The sequence below is a fragment of the Mandrillus leucophaeus genome, unplaced genomic scaffold (assembly GCF_000951045.1).
Source record: "Mandrillus leucophaeus isolate KB7577 unplaced genomic scaffold, Mleu.le_1.0 Scaffold365, whole genome shotgun sequence".
NCBI lineage: Eukaryota > Metazoa > Chordata > Mammalia > Primates > Cercopithecidae > Mandrillus > Mandrillus leucophaeus.
In genome coordinates, this window is record NW_012103865.1 from 251,033 (window position 1) to 263,963 (window position 12,931).

Consider the following 12,931-nt stretch of genomic DNA (forward strand, 5'->3'; position numbering starts at 1 on the left):
CCACAGTCTTTGGGGATGTGATACATGAGGGTAGGCAGGGCTAGATGGGATGAGGTAGGATTTAGACATCAGACTCAGGAGATATGAGTGGTATATATAAGGTTAACATCTAGTCAAATGCATAAACAGGTTGATTTTAATTGACGTCGGTTTTTCTCCATTGCCCCCTCTAGAGGCAATCTTCAGAGAGTCCTGGCTAGGTCTTCTATGTTTCCTGTCCCTAGAGGGAACTCCTGAGGCTGTGGACATCCGCTAACATGCTGATGTCACTGGAGGCCACATCTTACAGGGCCAAGAGACAGATTTGCTTTCCTTTTTCTCATGCTTGCAAGCTCCTTCACCCGGAAACATGATTTACCTGGGTCCTGCCATGGTTTCTAGGCTTCTCAGTTTAGTGTCCCTTTGTCTCCTGGGAGCAAGTGAGTCTTCAGGTACTTAAATATCTGTGCTCTACTCTATCCAGTCTATTCATGCCATGTATTGTCATGTATTCTGTTTTTGTCTCTTCCCACAGAGCATACAGAAGCTGGAGTTACTCAGTTCCCCAGCCACAGGGTAATAGAGAAGGGCCAGACTGTGACTCTGAGATGTGACCCAATTTCTGGACATGATTATCTTTATTGGTATCGACGTGTTATGGGAAAAGAAATAAAATTTCTGATATCCTTTATGAGAGTGTCTACGCAGGATGAGTCCGGTATGCCCAACAAGCGATTCTCAGCTGAAAGGACTGGAGGGACGTATTCTACTCTGAAGGTGCAGCCTGCAGAACTGGAGGATTCTGGAGTTTATTTCTGTGCCAGCAGCCAAGACACAGTGCTTCACAGTCATGTCCTTGCTGTACAAAACCATAGCCTTCTCCTCTCAACTCACAGCCGCCCAAAAGGAAGGCTTTCCTGTGCCTCCTCCCCCAAGGGAGGGGAGATAAAGAACCAGAACTAACTCATGAAATACAAGAGTATTCCAAGAAGATTTGGATGAAAATACTTGTAGTTTGGGGGATCTCTGAAGTTCTTTAAACAGAACTCAATCTATGTGTTTCTGGTTTTATTTTTTAAAGTGTTATGTTGCCCTGGTTATAAAGCACAGCAGCCTTCTTGTTTATCCTGTTGCTCTGAAAGGTTTGTGACTCTGACTGTGAGGCCACATCTTTATATCCCTTCTTATAGTAAGACAAACAAGTCTGTCTGATGAAAATAAAAATAGTGAATAAAAATGCATTTACTACAGGCTTTTAAGTTGCTCAATGATGATGCTAGTAAGGGTGATAGTGGTGACGCTGGTAATGGTGGTGATGAGTTTAGGTTGCTTTTGTCTAGCATTTATAAATTTCCAAACACTTTAAAACAATGTCATTTTAGAGTGGAACAGCGAAGTCCATTATCAGAGGTTAATGCTAATTTTCTGTCCACATAGGGTCTGGGTTTGTAATGTTAAAAAATACAGTTAGCATTATAAATAGATACGTGTCAGTCGATACAGAACATATTTAGAGATCACTTCCAGTTGTTGCAATAGGAATATATATTCTTATTTTTTTTTCTTTTTTTGAGACAGAGTCTTGCTCTGTCACCCAGGCTGGAGTGCAATGGCACAATCTCAGCTCACTGCAACTTCTGCCTCCTGGGTTTAAGTGATTCTCCTGTGTCAGCCTCCCAAGTAGCTTGAATTACGAGCACCCACCACCAAGCCCGGCTAATTGTTGTATTATTAATAGAGACCATGTTTCACCATGTTGGCCAGGCTGGTCTTGAACTCCTGACCTTAAGTGATCCACCTGCCTTAGCCTCCCAAAGTGCTGGGATTACAGGTGTGAGCCACCGCGCCCAGCCTTTTGTTCTTTTTGAGACAGGGTTTCATTCTGTCACCCCGGCTGGAGTGCTATGGCAGTGTGATCACGGCTCACCACAGCCTCGACTTCCTGGGCTCAAGCAGTCCTCCTGCCTCAGCCTCCCTAGTAGATGGGACTATAGGTGTACCTGATCATACCCAGCTAATTTTTGCATTTTTTGTAGGGACAGGTCTCACTATGTTGCCCAGGCTAGCCCCAAACTTCTTGGCTCAAGTGATCCTCCTGCCTTGGCCTCCCAAAGTGCTGGGATTATAGGCATGAGACACCATGCCTGGCCTGGAATATGTAATTCTTAGTGAGACCTAATAGTATAACACATTCTACTTGGTTCAACTGCCTTCTTTTAACATCTGGATTCCAATATTCTGCCCGTGTTTCAGCCACGTTTTTGCAAACAATCCTGAAATTCACTATAATAATAAGTTTCATTTTCCCAGTCTGATTGTTATTTAGAACCTCAAATTATTATTGAACTCATATCCTAATACTGATTATGCAAATGAATACTGAGAAAATATTACAAGTGGGCTTGGATTTTTATTTTTTCAAGCAATTTAAAACCTATTTTCCTTTTCTAATAATCAAGACCCAATTTTTAGACAATCAGTACTCTCTCTTCCTATGTGGACATGTAATATGAATAGGTATATTGTTTCTGTCACAGGCATCACAAACATATGTTGCTTGAAACTTGTACATCAACTCCTTTAGTATGACAAGAACAAAGATAAATGGATTTCTAAAGCATAGTCACATATTGGACATGAGTTTTTGTTCAAAATTTCAGCTAGAGAACTCTAACAGGTAGCATAGTCATATATTGGACATTAGTTTTTGTTCAAAATTTCAGCTAGAGAACTCTAACAGGTGCCTTTCCTTTTATTGTGTTATGTAATCCAAGGTCATCATAAGTAACTAAATTATTGATTTATTTTTCCACTCTGTAATCTCTCCATTATATTTAAAAATAGCAGCTATGAGGCAAAACAAGTTCTTGGTGGGTACATTGCTTCAACTCCAAAATCTAACAAGTGGAAGTTTAATTCAGTGCTTTGCCATTTCATACTATAGACACCGAATGTTCTATCCTGTAATGTGCAGACAGTGGCTCTATAGTTCTGTTAGCTCAGGTGGTATCTTTATGTACAATTTTTGTCATGTTATTTTATTTGTTAATCTTTCTTAAGGTATGATTGACAGAAAAAAATTGTGTATATTTAAGGTATACAAGGCGATGTTTTGATATACATATACATTGCAAAATGATTACCACACTCAAGCTAATTAACATATCCATCACCTCATAAAGTTACTTTTGTGTGTGTATGTATGGTGAAAATGATCTACTCTCAGAAAATTTCGAGTGTACAATAATCATTAACTATAGTCACTGTGTTGTCCATTAGGTCTCCAAAACTTTCGAGCACACTCCAAAACATCAACTTTTATTCTGATTAAGCCTCAAATACGTCTTCATGTTCCAGTTAATAGCTATTTTTAGAGTAGCTATGAATAACGAAGAATACTGGCATAAAAGGTGGAAAGAATAAATGAAGATAAGGCCTCTAAGGTCTTTGGACTTTCCAGGAAGTGATAAAAGCTGCAATTTAAAGTATACATGAAGAAGTCAAGGATGGCAACTCCTATAAACAGCTGATACTTCAAACCTGGAATGTCTAGTGCTAAGCAGCCGTCTCTTATACACATCTAGATGTGTAAGGTGAGAGATGGCAACTCTGAAGCAACCCCTGGGCATGACACCACATGAGGCCACACCCAGAACAAATTGCAAGAACTAACGAGGTATTTCCTACAGAATCCCTAAGAGAACATGTCTGTCTGGATGTAAGTGTCTACAGTCATAAATACACAGCATACGATTGGATAAGATGGAATTGAAAGCCTTTCAATGCTTCACAGTGCCCATCACTCTCATTGTCCTGAAGTGGTGTTGGCAGTGGGCTCAGCAGGGTGCCGTGAGGACGGTGAGGCTACATGCATACGATGCTGACCAAGCTGGCTACACAGATGGACCAGACTCACCCTGTGATGGTAGACAGAGCTTACCAATGGGGTTCCATGAATGGACAACAGGCAAGCTGCTGTAATAATCTCCTCAACCATGATGGAAGTCAGGCAAGACTCAGGCCATGGGAACCTTGAAAACAGTCACCTCTAGCATCAAGTATTTCCTACTGTTTGCCACACTGTGCCTACAAATGTCATTTATGATACAGTTTCAAATTTTCACGTTTATTAAAATTATTATCAGCCTTATCCAATCTGATATTTTGAATGAAATCATATTAAAACTATATATTAATTTAAGAACTGGTATCTTCATCATAGGTAGTCTTCTATAGGTTCCTAGACCACTAAAATACCATGGATTGCCACCTTAGACTTGAAATGGATGATCCTTATTCTTCTCTCAATCAGACCAGTGAAAGGTACAGATTCATAGCAGCTAGTCCAGCAAGCTCCTAATAGTCAACTTCTAATCGTCTCCTTCAGGACAAAAAAGAAACGATATACTTAGGAAGGCCACCATGCAATTGAGTGTATCTGAATCATCTTTACACAATATCATTTCTTACAATGTGTCCTCAACATCCTGCTCTGCATTTATTTCTCCACCATCTCCAAAATCCTCTTAGCCCAGTGCTCCTCAAACTTTAAGCTGCATGTAAATTATGACCTTGTTAAAATGCAGATTGTAGTCTAATCAGTTAGGGTTGGAGCCTAAGATTCCCTGTATTTTGAACGAGAGTCCAAGTGATGCCAAAGCTGCCAGTCTATGACCACACTGAGTGGTCAAGCTCTAGATGACACCTACAATAATTACAGGCAGAAGGCCCCTCTTCTCAAGTATCATTTTGCACAGTTCCTGGACTAGGTCAGATACAGACCCTACTTACCACACATATCTCTGTACTACAAATATTATGTAATCAGTTTTCCTAAATCTAGGCACCAATATTTTAAAATATATTTTCATGGTGTAAATAGAAATTAATTTTCTATAGTAAATACACTAAGTACCTAATCACATTCATCCATCTTTAATGTGAGTAGCAAAAAGCAAAGGCACTATCTTAATGGTTTTTGAGTGAGACTTTAGCAAATGCTATCTTTATGGAGAAATCTCTGGGCTGCTTTTTAGGATGTGAGAAAAGTGGGGTAAAGGGAGGAGAACTGGATGAACATGGGACAGAGACAGGGATGGGGCAAATATGGGGACACCTGTCTCAAAGAAGCAGCAAATGATATAGAAAATAAATATCTGTTCCATCCCTGTTCCAGACAAGCCCATGTATCTGCAAAGTAGGAAGTTGTGTATCACATTGCAACAAGGAATGATCCTGGCCCTGGTAAAGTCAACAGCAACAGTCATCACAGGCGAATCTGCCTATCAGGGATTGGAGACTCTCTAAACTCCCGCCTCTCAACCCAGGAATCAGAGCCTGAGACAGACAGATGCTTCATTCCTGCATGAGGTGGTATTCCCGCCATGAGTCCTGGGCTTCTCCACTGGATGGCCCTTTGTCTCCTTGGAACAGGTGAGCACTGGGCAGAAAGGAAATCTTTGACTAAAGCTATCTTGTCCTCAGTCTACGCCTTTCATTCATAGCAGTAACACTGTTCTCCTTAACTCTGACTCCAAACTTGTCTTCTTTCTCTACAGGTCATGGGGATGTCATGGTCATCCAGAACCCAAGATACCAGGTTACTCAGTTGGAAAAGCCAGTGACCTTGAGTTGTTCTCAGAATCTGAACCATAAGGTCATGTACTGGTACCAGCAGAAGCCAAGTCAGGCCCCAAAGCTGCTGTTCCACTACTATGACAAAGATTTTAACAATGAAGCAGACACCCCTGATAACTTCCAATCCAGGAGGCCGAACACTTCTTTCTGCTTTCTTGACATCCGCTCACCAGGCCTGGAGGATGCAGCTGTGTACCTGTGTGCCAGCAGCAAAGACACAGAGCTGCAGTGCTGCCTCCCCTTTGTTCATAAACCTCATTGTTTCCCAGATCCAGGTGCTTTCTCTAGGACTTCTCCCCTGCCACCTCTCACAACAATAGGAAGTGGGTTTGTGACTGTCAATATCTCATCTGTAGACAGAGTTGAGCACAAACCAATAAAAACCATTGACAGTTATGCCAAGAATGGAAAAGTGGTTATACATGCCTGACATTCAGTTGGTGGTATTTTCTCCGAATTACATTTAGAACCCATGCTAGCCTTTTCAGAAGACGAATAGGAATTTTTTCTTTCTTTTTTTCATTGTTTTAATCTAAGTCAGAGGCTTAGAAATATAAGCGGTGATATGTGAAGAATGATGGAGACCCAATGTCGTATAAACTCAAGTCTCTGGCATTCGATTAATTTTTATAGGATTTAATCCTCCTGGGGAATCCACGTTTTTAGCCCAGACCTGGAGCAACTACCTCATTAATGGGAGAATGAAAGCACAGGTGTCCCAAGATAAAAATCTCTCAGAGGAAAAACCACATTGGAGAGGGAAAAAAAAGAAGACCATACATTAATCTGCTCATATCTGGAGCTGGAGGTACTATTGTGACAACCAAATGGAAATCATAAATACATAAAGAAATGATGCTGAAAATAGAGTACATTTGGAGATGAAGATCATGGAGCCATCTGTATAGAAGACAGTAATAATGTCATTAAGGTGTATAAGAGCGCCAGCAAAAGTCAATAAGAAAAACTACAGGAGGGAAGAAGATGGAAGATCCTGCTCCCCTTAACGAAGATAAACAAAATGCTGAGTGAGAAATATTGCAACCTCATAAATTGTCACATGGAAGTATATAATTACAAATTACTTGATAATTAAAATCCCTCAATGAGAATGTATTCTGAGAAAAAAAGCAGAAAATATACTTATATGGCTATCCAAAAATGTAAAATTTTGCACATTAAATAAAGATAATATAGGAAAAACATGACAAGATCTATTACAAAAGAGCTTTTATAAATTGTTTGCTTTAATGATATTAATGATAATATAATGACGGCTAACATTTACTAAGCACTTAATACATGCTAGACATTAAGTCTTCTTCACATATATTTATAGTTCATGTAAGTTTTACAACAACCTCAGAAAGTTAGTACTATTGTAACCTCACTCATTTAACCATGAGGAAACTGAGACACAGACAAGTAACTAGCCCTTTATCATGTATCTCGTTTGTGATGGAGCCAGGATCAAAATGTAGACAATTTACTTCCCAGGCTCATTCTCTCTTCAGAGTTTACATGGATTCTAAGTCAAACCTTCGAATAGGAAGGTAAATGGTTATAAACCGGAAGATTTCCACACTGTCATCAACATTGCCCTCGCTTTTCTTTGGGTCTTGGCCAGAGGGGTGAGCCCTGGTGACTATGCCTCACTGGTTGACTAGCACTGAGCTGCACTGAGGACCAACATAGAGTAAGAAGGTCTTTGGGATAAACCTGGGAGGATGAAGGGTAAAAAATGCAGAACTTAAATCTTGATCCCAAGGGATCCTTTAAAGATGAATGAGTCTCCCTTAGAAGGTGAGAAATTAAACATAAACTCTTTAACTTGTAGAGATGTGAGGTGTTTTCCTCAAATAGTAAACTTTGAACCATGGTTATATGCATGGTAGGGAACCTATGAGGGTGGAACATGGATGAAGAAGTGACAGTCTGTGCGGGGACAGGTGCAGGCAGAAAATCAGCTGCCTCCAAGAGTGGTGAGAGGAGCTGTAGAGCATCCTTTATCCAGACTAGCCCAACATGCAGTCCAGAAAGCTGTGAGATACGAGGAAAGGGTCACCATAAACTGCAAGCTGACTATGTCAAAAATGACACTTGGAGTCCGAGAATGGGTACGCGTGGTGGTATCACAGATATACACCCACCCTCTTCCCGCCCAGCCGAGAGAGCAGAGATCTACAGGATTAGCACTTTCACCACAGGGACTAGAACCCTGGATTTAGCTAGAGAGGCTGGCTTAGACCTTTTCATGGTTCTTCCATATGAACCATACAATTTGGAACCTTACTATTTAGAGATGATTGATTAATTTATATGGCCTGCATAAAGCCTGTCTTTCCGGAGGAAGCTCAGGTTCAATAAAAATAGATTTCTCTCTTGTCCTTCTCAATCTTCCCTCCCTCCTTCTTTCCTTTCTTCCTGCCTGCCTGGCTTCCTCATTAAGAGTAGACATGAACTAGCCACCTGTATATTCTCTGAGTTATGCTGTTAGTGCTGACCACACATTAGTTTAACCTAGAAAAACTAACCCTGTTTTATTTTATCTGAGAGTCTGAGACCCCTCTTTGATCCTTAAAAACTTGCCAATTTCTTGCCAAGCAAATACGTGCAAGGTTTTAGAGAGCTGTAGGTAACAGAGACAAAATAGAAACACCACACAGAATTTGGAGGCAGAGCCTTTAGAGCTCTGAAGCTTGAGGGCCCGCTGCTGCTCCAAGCCTGCCTTATAGCACCAGGTTCCTCTGCTGTGAGTCCCTTTGCCTCCTGAGGGCAGTGAGTCCTGGGCATAGATAGCCTGTCTGCCTCGGCCACTAACACTGTAGTCTTTTTCCACACCTTCCTCTGGTAGTCCAATATTCACCCCCATTTTCCTCTCCAGCCCCTGTTCCTAGACTCTGTGGATACCCTGATTACAGAGATAGAAAGAGAGGTGACACTCAGATGTGAGTGATGAAACTTACAATGCTGTAAACAAGACTCAGGACTTAGACTGCCTGTTGATGTTCATTCTTATGTCATTGGTTCAGCAAATATGTATTTAGGAACTCCTGTGTAACATTGTTCCAGGTTCTGGAAATAAGGTAATAAACAAGTCAGATAGACTTATTTTAAACTCCTGGAAGTTATAAACCAAAGAGATGTACATGATGAGAACAATGCCACTCTGGATAAGAAGGAACCTGTTACCTTAACACTGGCCAGTGCAAACCCAGTCTGGCAGACATCTGTATCATCTAGACTTGTGAGGAATCCTACAGCTGTATAGCTCTCTGCATTCAAGGGCAAGCCTAGACAAGACAGAACCTCACTCTCATGAATCCATGCCCTAAGAAAGAGAAGAAACTTCCCTCATAGGAACTGGATGCAGTCTCGCAGTTTTCTCATCAAGTAGGACAATTAGAACTGCTAAAACTTTGCACCAGAATTTAAGACAAATAAATTGCCTGGGTCATGCATTATTTACAATGCATTTAACTATTTTCCCTAATATAAATCTGTTGATGAACTACTTATGTGGCACATAAACAGGACTTATATTTAAACGTCAGATGTAGTGCTTTAGAAGATATATTAAAATTATTAGAGTCTGACTTACATTTTTAATAGTAATACAAAATATAAAGTACCACAGCTTGCTCAGAAGAAACGGGATTTCTGAAATCTACCAGAATAGCTTTCTAAAAGCCACTATCTTATGGTCTTTAGTGGGCTAAAATACTTATAATGATGGATTGGAAAAATGGATGTTTGAGTGCATAAGGTTCACAAGTTTAAGAAAGAACTGGTAACTCCTAGCTATAGATTGTCTGTTTCAGAGGATGAGAATGAATGTGTCCTCATCCTCATTTTAAAAGTCAACGCAGATATCCCTACTATGGAATAGTTTATTACATCACCACCTATAGAGATGAACAACACTAGATGTTTCCAAGTCTCTAAGAGGCCAAGAAGTATTAACCCAAGGTCAGATTCAGGTAATTGATCGTGACTCATGAATTTCAGAGATCCCCAATGGTTATTTTTAAATTTTCAGCAGTTACGTCTTTTTCTCTGGGGAGAGGGTATTTAAAGCTCCTCACGCAGCCATTCTGTAACTACCTCTACCCTCCTGCCCCCTGCCCCGAAAACAGTTTACAGAAATAGGTGTCCGGACCGTGGGCTGTAGTTCACCAACTCCTGCTCTAGCCTAATTTTGTCTCGTTACTAGAGCATGGACATTCTGTGGATGCTGGTGAAGCTTTTCTGGGGTTTCTCTCCAATGCCTTTCAAAGCTTTTTCCTACACAGACATAGAGTACTGTTTAGCCAAAAATTTAAGATAATTCCTCCAGACATCTGGAGTTCTTGTGCAGCTTCCTCCTCTCTGGTGGTCTTTCCTTGAAAATTCTAGCTGCCTCAGCCCCTGCTAATTTTGTAACCTGTTTCCGCAACTCAAAACTTGCCATGCTCTGTTGCTCTGTTCCCCACTCTGTGTGTGCAGAAATTGCCCCCAAGTTTTGGTGCTTTGGCAGAATCACAGTTCTGTGCTGCCTGCTTTCCAGTGGCTGAATACAATTGTTTCGTATATCCTGTGAATTTGTGTTACTTGTATACAGCAGGATGCCAAAGGCGATTGGATTCTATGAAGTGATCACCTCACAGAGAAGCTGCCCATAGAGGCAGAGAGAGCCACACAGAGAGCCGCCTGCCTCGGCTGCCTGCTCTTCCGTTGATTCTGCCATGAGCCCCATATTCACCTACTTCACAATCCTTTGTCTTCTGGCTGCGGGTAAGTTCCTGTTCTGCAATCGTCAGCTCCCTGCTCTAAGCCTTTCATCCATGTCATCAAACTCCCTCATGGGCTCAGTCTCCAACTCCCGTCTGCTTTCTTTACAGGTTCCCCCGGTGAAGAAGTCACCCAGACTCCAAAACATCTTGTCAAAGGGGAAGGACAGAAAGCAAAATTATATTGTGACCCAATAAAAGGACACAGTTACGTTTTTTGGTACCAACAGGTCCTGAGAAAAGAATTCAAGTTCTTGATTTCCTTCCAGAACAAAAATGTCTTTGATGAAACAGGGATGCCCAAGGAAAGATTTTCAGCTAAGTGCCACGCAAACTCGCCCTGTAGCCTTGAGATCCAGGCTACGAAGCTGAAGGATTCAGCGGTGTATTTTTGTGCCAGCAGCCAATCCACAGTGTTAAATATTAGCTAATCTTAGGGCACAAACTCATCACAGACCCAGCTCAGGAAGCAGGTGGTGTACTAGGTTGCAAGGAAATAATAGAAACTAAGACTAGCTTAAGCCAAAGGGGAATGAATATATTATACGGCTAAATGTATGTCCCATAGAACCACAAAGCAAGAACACAGGAACTTCCCAGAAATAAACTGCAGTGAAACCTTAGAACCTGTGGCTCACGCCTGTAAACCCAGCACTTTGGGAGGCTGACGCAGGCAGACTACGAGGTCAGGAGATCAAGATCATCCTGACTAACACGGTGAAACCCCGTCTGTATTTAAAAAAATAAAAATAAAAATATTAGCCGGGCATGGTGGTGGCGGGAGCCTGTAGTCCCAGTTACTCCAGAGGCTGAGGCAGGAGAATGGCATGAACCCGGGAGGTGGAGCTTGCAGTGAACTGAGATAGCACCACTGCACTCCAGCCTGGGTGACAGAGTGAGACTCCGCCTCAGGAAAAAAAAAAGAAAGAAAGAAAGAAGGAAACTTTAGAACCATGGCATGGCCAACTGACAACTCATTTTTTATATACCTTGTCCGCCTGATTGTTCTCTTTTATTATAAGTAGTCTTTTCTGTTTCTTAGCTCTCACAGTGATTAGAAAATTGCAGATTCAGATGTTAGCCCTTCAGTCAATTGAGACTAACCTGACTTTCTCTCATGCTAGATTACAAATCTAGAGTGGGGGGAAGGGCGGTGGCGGGAAATGTGATCCTGTTTTACTCAATAATGTGCTCATGGAAATCCAAGGGAATTGAGTTATTTTGAACAAGATGGTATCTGGGAGCCTGTCCCTCTGACCTTGTGGACCAAGGATTTCAAGGGGCGGAATCCAGTCAGAACATCCAATAGGCATCCATCACAAGTGAGAAGTCAGGGATAATTAATACATTTTCTAGAATATGAAAACCTTGGGAAAAGAGAAGGTTTGGAGAGAGGATCAAAACCTTAGTATTTAGAACAATATCAGACCACATAAAAGTTCTGGTTAATCTTTCTTTAAAAAATTAAACCGGCCAGGTGTGGTGGCTCACAGCTGTAATCCCAGCACTTTGGGAGACCAAGGAGGGCAGATCACCTGAGGTTGGGAGTTCGAGATCAGCCTGACCAACATAGAGAAACCCCATCTCTACTAAAAATACAAAATTAGCCAGGTGTGGTGGCACACGCCTGTAATCCCAGCTACTCGGGAGGCTGAGGCTGGAGAATCTCTTGAACCTGGGAGGGGGAGGTTGTGGTGAGCCGAGATCACGCCACTGCACTTCAGCCTGGGCAACAAGAGTGAAACTCTGTCTCAAATACATAAATAAATAAATAAATAAAATAGAAGAAAAAAAAGTAATCCTAGATAACACAAAAAGCATGTTCATTTTAAGTGTGACAACTTCAGCTCCTACAAATTTGCTAACTGGCCTTTATGGCACTGAAGGAGAACAGATTAATGTGCTCTTGGTGTAAAACACATTAATGCACAAACAATTAAAAAATCTTTAGGTATATGATTCAAATTATAACGAGCAGCAATGTATTCAACATCAATATTCCTAATGAGGCATTATGGTATCAACATTACCTAGGCAGGAGACACACTTATGTTGAGCAGTTATAGAATTCAAAATAACTCTGCTAAACTTTGATAATCCAATCTGTTCACAGATCTGGTCACCACCTAGAATTCGCCTTGAGAGAAATTCCTTTATTCTCTCTCCAGTAACATCTGCTCTGATTTCAGTATAAGTTGAATCCAGTTGTCTTACTTCCAGAAGTACAAAGTTACTTCTTTACTTCGGAAAAAAAAAATCACTCTGACCCCTGCAAACAGAAGTTCTCACTTTATCACTTTTCTGATCTATTTAATATTATACCTTCTCATTTCAAGTTCCTTTTCCTTCTCTCCCTCAAGCCCAGTCTTGCTGTTGGTGGTCTACATCTTTGCTTTTGTCACAGAGAAGTCACTCCTCTAGATGCCATCTTCAGCTTTTTCTTGAAATATTTCCATTCTAACAAAACTGTTCTCCTAAAGATTAAAATTACATACTTACCAGACCAAAAGACACACGTGTGTTTCTTTGCCTGCTGGATCTCTTTG

The 12,931-nt window shown here is 41.1% G+C and overlaps 3 gene segments (V, D, J or C); all 3 read left to right on the plus strand.

The window, feature by feature from the left end:
* Positions 1-299: 299 nt before the first annotated feature.
* LOC105546671 lies at positions 300-942 on the plus strand. The segment is given in 2 exon segments: positions 300-419; positions 515-942. Coding segments are annotated over 2 exon segments (498 nt in total).
* Positions 943-5,287: 4,345 nt separating this feature from the next.
* LOC105546672 lies at positions 5,288-6,046 on the plus strand. The segment is given in 2 exon segments: positions 5,288-5,412; positions 5,538-6,046. Coding segments are annotated over 2 exon segments (558 nt in total).
* Positions 6,047-10,340: 4,294 nt separating this feature from the next.
* On the plus strand, positions 10,341-10,816 carry LOC105546673. The segment is given in 2 exon segments: positions 10,341-10,389; positions 10,497-10,816. Coding segments are annotated over 2 exon segments (369 nt in total).
* Positions 10,817-12,931: the final 2,115 nt, after the last annotated feature.